Source organism: Carassius auratus, chromosome 16 (genome assembly GCF_003368295.1).
Source record: "Carassius auratus strain Wakin chromosome 16, ASM336829v1, whole genome shotgun sequence".
NCBI classification, from domain to species: domain Eukaryota; kingdom Metazoa; phylum Chordata; class Actinopteri; order Cypriniformes; family Cyprinidae; genus Carassius; species Carassius auratus.
Genome location: NC_039258.1, coordinates 3,450,790 through 3,465,849, shown reverse-complemented (window position 1 = coordinate 3,465,849; position 15,060 = coordinate 3,450,790). Strand labels below are relative to the sequence as shown.

Sequence of the window (15,060 nt, the reverse complement as noted above, 5' to 3'; positions counted from 1 at the left end):
TCTTAGAAAAAGCTTTTATCATTTAAAGTTTACCGCTAAATGTGCTTTAGTTTTATGAAACTATGTTTGAATGAAGTCATTTTTATTTGAGATTTTAACAAAATTTTGGTTAAATATGACCCAGACACATTATTGACAGGTTTAATGAGCTTCATCTCAACTTATATATTTAATCCCTATAATTATAAATTATACAAAATATAATTTCATATGAATTTATTCTGACTCTGGTGTGAGATATGGGCCAGATTTGTGACTGACAGGTGAGATTCACTCAGTCTGTCCAGCTCTGCTCTTGGTTTTCCATGTTTTCCGTGTGTTCCCAGATCTGGAAGGTCTCCAGTGGGAATTGTACCCTGCACACATGCGCTCAGTCGCTCAGAGTCCATGCACCGCTGTCAGCTTCATCTAATATTACCTAACAGTTAATGGCTGTGTTTATTTTAGCCTGCGAGCGTCACAGATTTAATGACATCCACAGCCGATTCACATCACTGCAGATTACTGAGGAATACTGCGGTTCAGATCAGAACTGACACAAAAATACATACAGCATTTTCATCTCATTTGAATATGAAAATCGTTCATCACGTAGTGCATAAATAGCACAAAACAAAGAGTGTTTGTTTTCTTGCGAACTGCTTTTCCCAAACCAAAAAAAATAAAAAAGAAAGACAATGCATTTATTATGCTTAACTTTTTTCTTCAGATATTTCTCCTAAAGTTTCTGATGCATGTATTTAAAAATGTATGCTTTTAAAAATAAAATATTTAATACAGCAATTTTTTATATTAGATTATGAAAAAGTGGTTCGACTGATTCAATGCCTTGCTCATAAATATTTGTTTCATTACGCGATTATTCTGCGTTTTTGAACAAATCTCAATGATAACATTTTCACCATCTTTTTCAAAGATTTAATAGAAATGTTGTCATTTAGAAATGAGATCACGTGGGTGTTTGAATCGAGATTGCGTTCTTTTTAATAATTAATTGGCAACTCCATTTCAGTGTTTTTTAATGCTTTTCAATTTAATGTGAAACTTTGTGCATTGCATTTATATTCTAGGTTCATCTGCTTGCATGTACAAAGTATATGTCATCAGTAAGGTGTGTACTGAATTGATTTTAATTTCAACGTTGTAAACATTACAACTTAATGCGCCTGGTTATTGAAATCACTTAAATATACCAAAACTAAAACTTAAGCTCGGTTCCTTTTAGGGATGTTCATTTTAACTGGTTAACCATAACCGACCATTAAGATATTTAATGATTAATACAATCAGTTAAACGATTTAAAAATAAAACATTTTTTCAGTAATTTAGCAAAATATTTATAAAGGTTTGCTGCATTGTTAAAAGAGGCTATGCTACGCGTATACAAATTAATGTTTTTTTAGAGAGAGAAAAAACCTATAGGCTATTAATACGTTGCATTTTATTATTTTTATTCAGAAATGGGATATGAAATGTTTACATTTTAATAAGCAACTAAAAAGTAAAAACATTTCTTTTTATAGGCCTATTTATTTGCTGTATATAACCTAGCTTTTATTATGTTTTTCTCCGCTCGCTGAAGATCTGCAAAAGCTTTTTGAACGTAAATGAAACACATGTTTCCCTGGGAAACAAATGTTAGTATTTTTAACGGGTCACGGACACTTTTCCTTTCTAATTTAATTCAATTCTAATTGAAAATAATCTTGTCGGTTAACGGTTAATAATCCGTTAACAAGCGTCGGTTAGGAAAAATAACCAAAATAAACATTCCTAGCTCCTTTAGTGAACTTATAAAGCAAGTTTCTCATCTCATGAATATTCAGCAGTGTGAATGATAGGCTCCTCCCACTGCAGGGCGTCAGTGTTTGTGTATATCCTCTCATGATTCGTGTAACAGACACTAGACTTAACTGAACTCAAGATACTAGCTTCATACACAGCCACTCCTCACCATCAGGTAATTCACTACATAAAACTACATTGTTCTTCAACAGTCCTTTTCTCATTAAACATCTCATATGCTGAGTTGAACTCTGTTGTTCTTGCATGTAAACTGCTCCTGGATTTCTGGAGCGAGTCAGAGAAAAGTAGATCTTCAGCGCCACCTTCTGCTCATTTATAAAAGATACTTCTGCTTCCACAGGTTGGGCTTCATCCATGAAACGTATCACGGTTTCCACAAAAATATCAGGCAGCATAACTGTGTTCAACACTGATAATAATCAGAAATGTTTCTTGAGCAGTAAATCATCATATTATTCTGATTTCTGAAGATCATGTGACACTGAAGACTGGAGGAATGATGCTGAAAATACAGCGGAGCATCATTTTAGAAATTGTTAAATTGTAACAATATTACAGTTTTTACTCTATTCTTTTTATCACGTAAATGTATCTTTGGTGAGCAGAAGAGATGTAAAAAATCATAATGTTTCCAACTTTGTATTTTTCATTAATTTATTACTTCTTTTTCCTCTAAAATGTATCAGCTAGTAATGGCTCTTTATGTGTATAATCACTATAAAAGGATGTTTTGAAAGAAAACAAATCATAATTTCCATTTCCAGTAATCACAAACGACTGAAAACCTGAAAATCCTGATTGATGTATGACACGCAACCTCTCCAGGTTTTGTTCAGACTTGGACTCAATCCGATTTGGGTTGTTCTTCGTTGTGTTTTCTCAGAGGACGTCTTGGGGAAGGACACGGGAGAATGTGCAATATGTCTGGAGGAGCTGGTGCAGGGAGATACCATCGCACGCCTGCCCTGCCTCTGCATCTATCACAAAGGGTAAAGCTGTGTGTGTGTGTGTGTGTGTGTGTGTGTGACAGACGTGAGTCCGTTCTATTACAGTAATTCTGCTTTTCCTCTAGCTGTATTGACGAGTGGTTTGAAGTGAACCGATCGTGTCCTGAACATCCTTCAGATTAAAAGCACCTCTCGCACCTTTGCACAGGTAACACACATTCACAAACCTGAAGCATCAGAATTCATATACTTATATCAAGGACCAGTTTAATACTATTTTGTGGCATTTAAATGCATGCATTAAGGGTTAATTTTCCTGACCGACAACCACTGCTCGTTATCCGAACATTAACCGTTAACTGATAAAGTAAGAATAATAAATTGGTATTTAAAAAAAATAAAATGGAATAGACAAGCATATGTAATGATGCATTAAAAACAGAAAAAATTTTAATAGATAAAATGCAATGAAATAAACTCTTAAAGTGTGTTTTGAATGTTTTCTTTACACTAGCCTAAAACAGCACATTATGGCAAGCCAAAGGGGTCAAAATCTCAAAACTGACCAGTGCATGTAAACCAGCGTTTCTTTTATCGCTGTGTTGTGTTTCATTCCTCCAGCCTCCTGGTCGTGAGAAGCGCATCAATGTGAATCCTCTTCCTCCTCATTGACACTGTGACTTTGGTCTCGGGACTTCCTGTTTGCCGAACGCCCCTCTCTTAGCACAGCCCTCCCTAGTCGCCATATAAACTCTAGTGTGCCAAAACTCATTCAGGGAAACTCTTTCCACATCACAGTCCTAAAGAAGAAACCCCAGGGCGGGCGAGAGCTTCTACTCCAGCGCACCATCGTCCAATCAGGAATGAAGAAGGCGGATCTTAGGAAGGTCATTTCATTGGTGTCTCTGATTAGCCGGACTCAGGATCAGCTAACTGTTTGGACGATTATCGGATGATCACGGTGGATTGTTCTGTCTCTCTCAGTGCCTTAACTTACAGATCCCACGGGCCGAAGTGACGGCTACGTTTCGATGGACTCGGAGAAAGACGCCTGGATGTGACGGGACGTGAGCCCTGATTCGGGTCGGCCCAGAGCCATACTGACAAGTGCCCTGTATTTGGTAGCGTCGACACAACTGTTTTTTCTCTCTCTTTCTTCCCGGATGGAATAACGTCCCATGCATCTGGAGTCTGCTAGCAATATTTATGCTAACGGTTCCAGATTCACTGTAGCCTGTCACGTGACGTCTGCACTGTCTCAAGATCATTTATGCAAGTGCACCATGTTTTATTTGTGTTGACAAATCTTAGCCTTAATTCAACACATGAATGACTTCTGTGTCTCTTTATGGAGAGTAAATCTCATCAGAACATCACAAAAGCAGAAGAAAATAAAAACTAAGTTATGTTTTGCATAGAGAAAATCAATTTTGGCGGGAAAATAAATATAATGCAATTATTTTTATTAAAATCTGGATAATTTTAATGGCAGTACAACAAATGCTACCATGTAAAGACATTTCAATTTAATAAATTAATGACATTCAGTGTACTGTTTATAATTCATGCAGATTTTATTTAAAGTAATTACATTATTTGAATATATATAATTATACTATATAAATTGAATGGCTGTACAACAAATACTACCATGATGAATAAATGAATTATAATTTTAATAAATAATGCCTACAATTTTACTCCTTCAGTATAAGAAGTATTTGTGATTATATTAATTATACTGTTCTTAAATGCTGATTTTAATTATATTTAAAAAATTGTCTTTCAGTAATAAAATATCACTGAAATAATAAAAAATTGGAAAAACTGTAAAGTAAAATTTCCATTTAAATCGGCATTATTTAATGGCAGTTACAATTTAAATAAATAATATATACAATTTAAATAAATTGTTTAAGATTTAGTTTTTTCACTTGATGACAGATGTTTTCATGACAATAAAAACATATTTTTCCTGTTTTAGTGCAAGTATTTATACAACATTATACATTACATTTATTGTACTGCGATTGATTTATACTGGTTAAAAAACACTGAGAATAATAAATAATCAAAAGAAAACTCATAAATACTACTACTATAAATGCATTACTATTTGAATAGACATTATTAAAGTAATTATTTGATATATAATTTTGATTTATTGAAAATGTCAGAGACTGATATATGATCGTCCATCAGGCAAAATGATTTTCATATTTCACCTAAAATCAAAGAAATTAATTCTTAGGATTATTACGATTTGTCACATACTTTCATGACAATTAAACACATTCTTCTCTCCCCTTTGACAGTATTTATACATCTTTGTAGTATCTGTTGTACTGCTTTTAATCTTTCAATAACCATTGTATTCCAGTAATAAACACTTGAAATAATATTTAAAAAAGGAAAACTCGAAAGCAAAATGCTGAATGTGCCTGATTGTTGTGGAAAAAAAATTGTCGCAAATCTTAATGCTCCTAAAAACATTTTTCTTCATGTAAAATCGAATTGTTTTTGTATGTTTGTGATGAAATGTGATTCAGCTGAGTAATTCTCTCTGCGTTTGTCTTAAATCCACCTGTAGATGCTGGAACGAGGTTAGATTCTCTTACGATCTTTAGGATTTAATCACCAGTTTCTCAATCAGTTTTTATATAAATCATGTGTGTGTGATTGATATCATAAGCACTTTGGGTCACATTTCAGCTGCTTTTCTCAAGATCCACATTATGTTTTGGAGAAAGGTGGTCGGTCTTCAGTAGGGCTTGACGCTGCTAACTAGTTTTTATTTTTTAAGTTACTAATCACAGATTCTATAAGGGATTTGTTTGTTTGTTATTACTCATTAATCTCGTTTCCAGTCTCAAGTAAGAGTTTATCTGAAGGCTTACCGAAGTCGACCTGGCATATAAAAGGTGCCATATAATAGCTTTAAAATGCTGCTAATCGTGTACGTCAATGGCGATGAGAACCGATTTCGATGTTAGCTTCATTACAGCAGTTTTCTGATCATATAAGAGAAGATGTGCATGGGAAACACCACTATTTTTAAAAAGCCTTACCAGATTTTACAGCATTTGAAAACTTATTTTACGAGATATCATTTAGGTAAATAATAAATCCATGTTTTGCTGCTTTGTGCAAACTTCTGTTTCCAGCAGATCTGAGCCTGATTGTCAAATCAAAGCTTTTGATACACAAGACTGTGTTTGTTTGTTTAATTTGCTACTGAAATCCATCAGGTAACGATCTTTCTGATCTAGTTCCATCCTTACAGCAGTCGAGAGGAACTTAACTAGTTACAAAAAATTAACTTCCTGAAGAGATGCAAACGAGGGAAACTAAAGCTTGGTATGTGTTGGATCTTGATGTGAAAGGTTAACCGTGGCCACCGGGATGATCAAAGTTTATTTTTTACTATGGTTTAGAGATATTGTAACATTCCATATGTGTAAAAACAAAATAAACTATGTACAGAAATAATGAGATTAAAAAAAGCAAAATCTTATCTGCGTGTGTGAAATATTTAATCGCAATCAAGTTTGAGAATCCCAGTATCACATGTAAATAAGAAATAATGTGAATTAGTGCATTATACGTTTGAACGATAAAAGCCTTTCGTAAGACATAATAATACTTGGTTAAATAACAAAAAAAATTAATGTATTCAATTCGATGTTAAAATTTTGAGCTCCTTAAAATTAAAGAAATTCAGATGTAACCACTTTTGTAATGTATTAACATTTTCATAAGTAACTAATTTATTTAAAAAAAAAATTCTCAGTAGCTGTAACTACTTAAAATAACATTTATTTTGTAACTAAACGCATAATTTAGTTTACGTAATGAGTTACAGCTACTGAGAAAAGATGTGTTAATAAAATAGTTACGAAAATGTTAATACACTACAAAAGGGGTTACATCTGAATTTCTTTCACACATACAGTATTTACAGTAGATTTCTTTCCCAAATGGCACTGACTGCTCTAAAATACGAGACACCAATGTTTCAAGAGTTTAGGACACATGCCTATTCTATAACGGTTTTAATTCCTATTTGGGTTTATTTTATTTCTTTACGGTTAGATGGCAGTGTTTCCTGTCATAGCTATGCAAAGATTTGGTTTCAAAAACAGTACAATAGCTACTAAACCGCTTCTAGTTATGGTTTTAAATCTGTTTTTAACCTCAAAATGATCTCAAAGTGAAAAGAGGTGCTAAAGTCTGATTTTGTGGTGGTTGTGCTTTATAATCTTATACATTTGACAGTAATATGTAAGGTCAAACCTGCCTTCTTTACATGTTTCAAAATGATTATCTTTTCTGTGATTTGTGGTCCATTTGACATTCAATTATAAACTACGTTTTATCTAATATGTACTGAAATAAGGCTTTGGTCAGCCTTCAAGTAGATGTTTTTTATTGTTTTGCATGATAAGGGTAACAATGTTTGATGGTAATAATATTTACCATTTGTATATTTATTTTAAAAAAGGTTAAGCATGGTTAAGATCATTACCCACATTAATTTAAAGGTAAACTTTTGAAAAACTGGAGAAAAGCAATCAAATATAATCAGTTATATGAATAAAGTTATTTTAATAGTTTCACTGCTTATTAAATAAAATGATAAAATGCACTAGCCTGCAGTCAGTCACGAGATTTAATGTTGGTTATGCATTTTATGATGAGCTGTTTGGGGAATTAAAGAAAAAGCTGGTTACATTTTTACTAAACATTGGTAAATGTGGTGTTTATACCCTTACAAAAAAATGTTCAACTCTTAACTAGTTTCCAATAAGACTTCACATTTAACATCCAGCCCTGCTGAAATATAATACAAACAATAGAAACCATCACGCTTTTACTGGTTATAATGGGACTTGTATTGGTTTTAATGGAAAATGTCATGTAAATGTAATTATTAACAAATTCTAAACACTCTACAGGAAACTTTTTTTCATGTTTAAAAGTTGATGGTTTGTAATGTTTGTGTTGGAATTTTTAATGAAAACCATTAAAATGTATTTGATGGTTTCTATTGTTTTTTGTTTTAGTTTTTTTCAGCAAAACTATCCTAATGTTCTTTTTAAACAATTCAAAATCTTTCAAGGGAACGTCTCCCAACTTTCAAGGTCAGTGTTAAGTGTGTTTATATAATTCTCTTATAACTTTATTACTGTTTTGTCATAACACTGAGGAAACATTCTTAAAACAACATTCCTTGAACGTCTTGTTTTTTGTTGTTGTCGTTTTGTATTTGTTTTTTTAATGTTTTTAAAACGCTGAAAGAAACGTTCTCGGAACGTAATTGTTCTTGAACTTTCTTTAAAAGATTCTAAAGATTCTCAAAATGTCCTTTATGTTGCTAATTTGTAACCTTTACGTAACATTCTAAACACCGCAACAAAGAATTAGAATATTAAAAATAAACACTTAATGCTATATTTTGGATAAAGTGAGTAGAATGTTGTAAGAAACGTTTTTGTAACCTTGTGATAATGTTCTAATCGCAAGAAAACTGGACATTTTAGCGGTCTTCAAATGATGTTATATTTTGAGTGATAAAGATTGTAGCATTTTGGACAAGTCATAGCGTCCCTATTAAACTAAAACTATGAGAACTTGCCTAATGATAACCTTCAAAAAATATTTTATAATTTTTTTATTTTTTATTTGGTAGATGTGACAAATGTAAAAACTGTCTTGTGTTAAAATATAGGATTCACCCATTTTAGCAGCCTGACGGAAACATTAACTGAATAGTTCACCCCAAAGTTAAAATGCATTCATTATTTACAATTGACAGTAACCATTGACTTCGATAGTATAGAAAAAATATTATGGAAGTCAATGGCTACCATCAAATATTTTGTGCACTTGTGGAACTGCATTTTCGAGTTGGGAAAATTGGTTTTCCATTGCTTTTTTCCCAACAGGAAGTTAGAAATTACAATTTGCTGAGTTGAATGGGACACCCCATAACCATAATAATTCCATTAAAACCAAAAGAGGATAAGAATACTGTACAAATCCTAGTCTTATCTATTAAACACGATGGGTGGATTTTATTTTATTACATTTTGGCATTGCCTGTTAAAAACGAAGTCTCCGAAAGAGTTGTTTTTCCGACACTCAGAAGTGAGAATAACACAAGCAAAACACAACACAGTGAATGCCAGCTAAAATACTTTATGCATATGTTTTGCTGCCATATATTACAAATGCTGCACATCCTTCCCCTCGTCTGCGTGAACGACAGAACCATGTGGAGTACATTCTGTAATCGACACCATTCATCACGCTAATCATCCTCTTCTGTCCTTTCTTTGGATTTTTTCAAAGCTTCCCCCAGTTCTTCCATCACAGGAAGAGGTCCCTCGTATTTGTTGGTTTCGATAGACCTGAGTTTCTCCTGATAGTCCTCTGGAAGCCCGTTCTGCTTCGCACCCATCATAATAACCTGATGATAACAAAGTCAAAAACCTGCTCTTATTTGTCTTCTGTAAGTGCATGAATGTAATGTGAATTAAATGTAGATTTTAGGTTAAAATGTAAATGCATACAAGTTACATAGTGTTGCTTTAAACCTTAAATCAGAGCAGAAAAATCTATTTAATACATTTTGCATGCATTGCACAAAATTAAAAATAACTTTTTACAGTATCTTCTGATCACAATGCACAAAAGTGCTCTTGTGTTCGCCTGTACAAATGTCTAAACATCCTTAAATGAATCAATACTTGACATGCAAAATGAAGATATAAAACCGATATCTGTCAATGCGGGATGAAAACTTGTTTAAAACTGTTCAAACAGGTCTTAAAGTCAAAACATTTGCAGAAACCCTGTAATAACCATCATTTTTCATCATTACATGGTGTTGCGGGGGTCACAAACTAAATTTGATCTGTTATACAATAGGATTACAAATTGTTTAATGTGCATTCATTCATAAATTCACGAAAGCACATGTGCTGGTTTCCTATTCTCCTATACTAAAAGTGACTAAAAGTAGAAGTGATCTTGTGGCAGAGACTCTGGTGTTGTATTATGGACATGATCATGCATGTTCTGGATGCTTCGGTTTCAGGTGTTTTTGTGTTAGCACTGACTCAGTTGCTAGCGGTGCTCTATTGTCTCATACAAAGCTGGCCAGAGCAAACGCCAGAAAATAACACCTCAACATTGTCCTTTCACCAGCAGGACAAATAAATCATATTACTCCGTTTAGAGAAGCGTGCTGTTGTTCATTCGTTTGTTATCTAAATCTCCTCTCAATTCAGAAATGTTCATAGTGTAATAGTGATCTTTCAGTGAATCAGTGCAAAAAATCAGTCTGAATGATTCATCCACTAATCAAAGTGAGCCGAACTCAACTTTCTGAATCAGTGATTCGACTGAAGCAGTTAATAACCCACTGGTGGAGGAAGTGATTATTAATGAATAACCGTTTAATTTTCAGTCTGTTCCTCAAACAAAACTCATGTGACACTTGTGTTCTTTTTGTCTCTTGTTTTTTACTCACTATTTCCAGAAAAAAGCTTGGCATTACTAGAATAACATTATACTTTATAGTTATTCTAAGCTCTATAATATAATATTTGGCTGAAATTGTGAGTTAAATGTTATTATAAGTGGTTAATATTTCAGTGGGTAAAAATTGCTCAAATTGTTATGCAAATTTATATGGTTATGCAAAGCTCTAAAACATTTTATTTGCTAGAAATTGAGTAAAAAAAATTATTCTGGTTATGTCAAGCTCTTAAAAAAATATTTGCTAGAAAAAAAAAGTCTTAAAAAATTATTAGAATAATATATATTTATAAAATGCATTAAAAAATTTCAAACAGAAATATGTTACCATTGATTTCCATTTGGTCAAAACTGTTTTTTTTTTTTTTTTTTTTTAAGAATGACTAGAATAATATATTTTTTATAATGCACAAATTTCCAAATTTTATATCACACTTTTAAAATTATACTTCCTTATCCATCGCACAGTGTGTAACTTCATTAGTGTTTATTTAATTCTAACAGATAAGCTCTTGTTAAAAACTAAAATAATTAAATAATTACATATCGGCTATCAACCAAAGTGAATTGGAAATTATCGGATATCGGCAAAAATCTAATATCATGCATCCCTAGTTTAAATCTAGATTAACGACACATCTCTTTAGCCAAGCGTTCACTTAGTGTTTCTACAAACCTACTTCACTGATATTTGATCAAATGCACACTAACGTTCTTTTGCTTGGGTTGAACGCCGTTCTAAACGAAGCCGTGTTTCTGTGACTTGTTAAAGTGCGCAGGAGACCGTACCTGTAGATACTGCGGTGAAGGTGGTGCATAAACACAGCTGTTCATGATGTATGTCCGACAGCTGAAGTCGTCTTTGATGGAGGAGACGTTCACCTCCACTGGGCTGTAGGTGCCCATCTTCACATTCTCCTGCCTGCAGAGGAACATCCAAGAGTCACTTACTACACCAAGAGCTCAGAGTAACACATGCTGGGCTGTTTCAACCCAACTTTGGCTCAAATATGGACTAACCCAGCCCTTAGGTTAAATTTTTTCAGTTAGTGTCACTTTTATAACATAGATGTTAAAGTGTGCTACCCAAACTTAAATTATGATTTATGAACGCTTTGGAATACAGACCTTTTTTTTTTTTTTTTTTTTTTTTTTTTATATAAATACTGCAAAAGTGAAATAATTTCAAAATAAAGTTTCAGAAAGTTAAACCACTGTAAATAAAATGCACTGTACTAATTTTATAAAATATTTTTGAATCCAAAATTGCTATGAAATTAAATCCTTATGTCTAAATAAGTTATGTTTCAAATTTGAAGTTGACGTTAAAAAAAGAGGTTCCTGTGAGATTTATTTATTTAGGGTGTTATACCAGATACAGCCACCGGGTGCAATCAAAACTCCATTGAATTTTATTTTAATGCATTTTTCTGTCACAAATGTCTTGCCAGCATTACTTCTATCAAAAACTTTCGAGACCTTTCTGACAATGTATTTTTACAAGATTATTAAAATTTTGGATTCTAAAAGACTGTAATATTAACTTAACTTCCTGTAATATGACACTTGACTCAATCCATTAAGGTTAAAATATTTGTAAAGTATCAATTTTCATGGTAATGCGATTTCAGATGTAAAAAAAAAAAAAAGAGCTTTATTAGCAAATTTAGGTTGAAACAACCCAGCATTTTTGAGTGTACTGTATGTGTGTGTTTGGGGTGTGAGAGCGTCCACCTGTCGAGGGACTCGAGGTCCGTCATGTTCATCCTCCACACGACGCCCCAAACCTCGTCCCCTGGGCTGTGTTCGATGGTCGCTACGCCGCCCTGCCAGCGCTGACTCGCCAGTCCTTTATGATTCCCGAACACCAGTTTATAATCCTGGACACGAGGACCGGTCAGAACCGTGGGGAGATATGGACAGTCAACCCAGAGTTTATTCAGACGCCTTCAACATTCCTCACATCATCAGTTTATTCACTACAGCTTATAAAATATGACAAGAACAGATCTGTCCCTTCAGCACAGAAGCAGTCTTGAGTCTCTGGGGTGTATTTGTAGCAATAACCAACAATACATTGTATGAGTCAAAATTATACATTTTTCTTTTATGCCAAAAATCATTAGGATATTAAGATCATGTTCCATGAAGACATTTAGTAAATTTCCTACCATAAATATATGAAAACTAAATTATTTATTAGTAATATGCATTGCTCAGAACTTCATCTGAAGAACTTTAATGATGATTTTCTCAATATTTAGATTTTTTTAGATTTTTAAATAGTTGTATCTCGACAAATATTATCCGATCCCAACAAATCATACATCAATGGAAAGATTATTTATTCATCTTCCAGATTATGTTCCAACTCGGTTGGAATTTAAGCACACAATTAGATAATACCAATTTAGGTTAACCAATTATTAAGAAATGCTTCATTTTGTTCAGTCTATGGAGCAAAAAAGTTATAAAAGACAAAAAAAATAAAAAAATGTCAGGTAAAAGTGTCTAGTTTTAAATGCATTTTATTGGTAATTTGAGTTTATGTATATATCAGTTTACTTTATTTTGTTATCCTCACTTACATGACCTATAGTGTCCTGCACAACTAGTGAAACACATCAGAAATGATATCTGGAGTCTGAATAGTTTTTGGTTTGACGACAGACAGATAGATAGATAGATAGATAGATAGATAGATAGATAGATAGATAGATGTATAGATGTATGATACCTTGAGTTTGGCGACGCAGTGGATGGTGGCGGATGGGTTCTTCAGCTGCAGTCGCTCCTTCAGGAGGTTGCTGCCGTAAGCGAAGTACAGGAAGGTGGATCCGTTCAGTCGGTCGGTGCTGTTGTCCATCACTGAGTCTTCAGAGGGCAGAGGGACTGAGAGGATGAGGACGAGGATGAGGAAGAGGAGGGACAGGGTGAGGAAATGGAAGAGGGACAGTTTTGCGTTGAATCAGCTCAGCAGCTCAGAGCGAATGAGATGGAAAACAGCTCTGTTAGCCGAGCTCCATTCTCATGCAAATCCATTGTGTGCCAAAGCCTGCATTCATCTGACCCTAACCGCTCTCAGCAAGAACTTTCCCAAGCGGCCCTCTACTGGAAGCAGCAGAAATCACCTCCACACACCTATGTAGTGCAGTTTACATAGGTTTCCAATATATTAAGACCCTGATCGTTTCTGTATTTCTGCGCTTTGGATATTTCTGTATTTGGAGTTTGATGTTCTGGATTTCTTGAGAACTCGAAGTTGTGTTTTTAAAAACTGGATGTAAGAATTGACAAGAAAACGTTTGAGAAAATACATGTGTATACTATAAAATGTCAAGTGTTTTATATTCAAGTCGGGAAAAAGAAATCTAACTCAGAACTATGTTAAATGCCACACAGTTTTGACTCGTCACCAAATCTAAATTACACATTAATTCAAATATTTGAGCATTGTGAAACTGAGCTGGAGCCAGATGCACAAACAAACAGTCTCTAACTAAAGACTGAAGAACTACTTCGACAAGATTTCATTTATTTTTGGTTGCATTTTAGCTGATTCTACTAGTAATGTCATAAAAATCAAAATCAACCGTTTGATTCAAGAAGTGATGATGCATAAATGTTGATGATGAACTCTTCTGGTCCTGTTGCTTTGTCAGATTTGTTGGCACAGATTTATATTTATTTCTGGAACTGATTAATCTGAGCTCAGTTAAAAAAAAAAGGCATATATATAAGTATTATTTTTTGGCAGTGTTCACTCAAAAACTGATGTGCATAAGACTCGGATCAGTAAAGTTTTTGACAAGTGTAATACGTTAAATATACAAAAGGTATCAATAGCAAGTTTTAGAGCGAGTTTTAGTCCCAATGCAGTAACTTTGACTAGCATTTCAGGATAAAGAAAACCTCTCTGGGTCAAGGTGAGCAGAACTCAACACAAGAAGGTTAAATAATGAAAAACTGAGCGTGACGAGGAGCAGCGAGTGTCTGAAAGGGAACAGTGTAGTCTGATGAGATGTGAAGAGTTTAGGACTCACCTGCGAAGCTCAGGAGGTTGAGTCCAGCGGCGAGCAGCGTGATGCTGATGATGAAGCTCTGGCAGGAGAACATGTTTGATTCAGGGTTCATCTGTCTCTGTGTGGAGAGAGACACTGTGGAGCAGGACATTTGAACCAGGGGGAGGATCTGACACGCCCACAGGACACGCCCACCTGACCCCCGATGGGTGAACTGCATTTGTTGTGAATGTATTAATGTTAATCCCTTAACTCACACATATTCATATATTTGTTCCTGCATCACAAAACCAGTCTTGAGTCTCTGGGGTTTATTTGTAGCAATAGCCAAAAATACATTGCATGAGTCAAAATTATCAATTTTTCTTTTATGCCAAAAATCATTAGGATATCCATGAAGAAATTCCTACCGTAAATATATCAAAACTTAATTTTTAGATTAGTAATATGCATTGCTAAGGACTTCATTTGAACAACTTTAAAGATGATTTTCTCAATATTTAGATTTTTTTGCTCCCTCAGATTCCTCAGAATAGTTGCATCTCAGACAAATACTGTCCTTTAAAAACAAACGTTCATTCTTTCTGTTCTCATTCTTTTGCTTGTACCTGCAGTTAATATTTGCCTAAATGTCTGTGTTTTTGTCAATTCGTCTTAATATTTGTAATACTTCTGAAGGCGAGATAAACCGCTTTATTCACCTCCTCTAAAAAGTTTAGCTAAAGTTAACAAATATACATTT

The 15,060-nt window shown here is 33.9% G+C and overlaps 2 protein-coding genes across 2 annotated transcripts in view; one reads left to right on the top strand and one right to left on the bottom strand.

Annotated features, from left to right (window-relative positions):
* The window catches only part of LOC113115780 (E3 ubiquitin-protein ligase znrf2-like), a 27,516-nt gene extending 20,029 nt beyond the window's left edge, over positions 1 to 7,487 (top strand). The window contains exons 3-5 of the mRNA XM_026283393.1: positions 2,691 to 2,796; positions 2,880 to 2,962; positions 3,376 to 7,487. Coding sequence (XP_026139178.1) covers positions 2,691 to 2,796; positions 2,880 to 2,937 — 164 coding nt within the window. The 3' untranslated portion in view covers positions 2,938 to 2,962; positions 3,376 to 7,487. The remainder of the gene's footprint in view (positions 1 to 2,690; positions 2,797 to 2,879; positions 2,963 to 3,375) is intronic.
* Positions 7,488 to 8,936: 1,449 nt separating this feature from the next.
* Positions 8,937 to 14,484, bottom strand: ggctb (gamma-glutamylcyclotransferase b). The gene is made up of 5 exons (XM_026283392.1): positions 14,340 to 14,484; positions 13,034 to 13,188; positions 12,031 to 12,176; positions 11,086 to 11,218; positions 8,937 to 9,223 (listed from the first exon to the last, which is right to left on the bottom strand). Exons 1-5 carry the CDS (start codon positions 14,467 to 14,469, stop codon positions 9,065 to 9,067), a joined length of 723 nt encoding a protein of 240 aa, XP_026139177.1. The 5' UTR covers positions 14,470 to 14,484; the 3' UTR covers positions 8,937 to 9,064.
* Positions 14,485 to 15,060: the final 576 nt, after the last annotated feature.

Bases quoted from the DNA above. Each gene is read 5' to 3' on its own strand.
- ggctb (XM_026283392.1), bottom strand. From the start codon at position 14,469: ATGTCCTGCTCCACAGTGTCTCTCTCCACACAGAGACAGATGAACCCT. The intron at 12,177-13,033 runs GTATCATACATC...CCTCGTGTCCAG, and splicing joins ACTGCGTCGCCAAACTCAAG to GATTATAAACTGGTGTTCGG. The intron at 11,219-12,030 runs GTGGACGCTCTC...GTTCCTCTGCAG, and splicing joins GACCTCGAGTCCCTCGACAG to GCAGGAGAATGTGAAGATGG.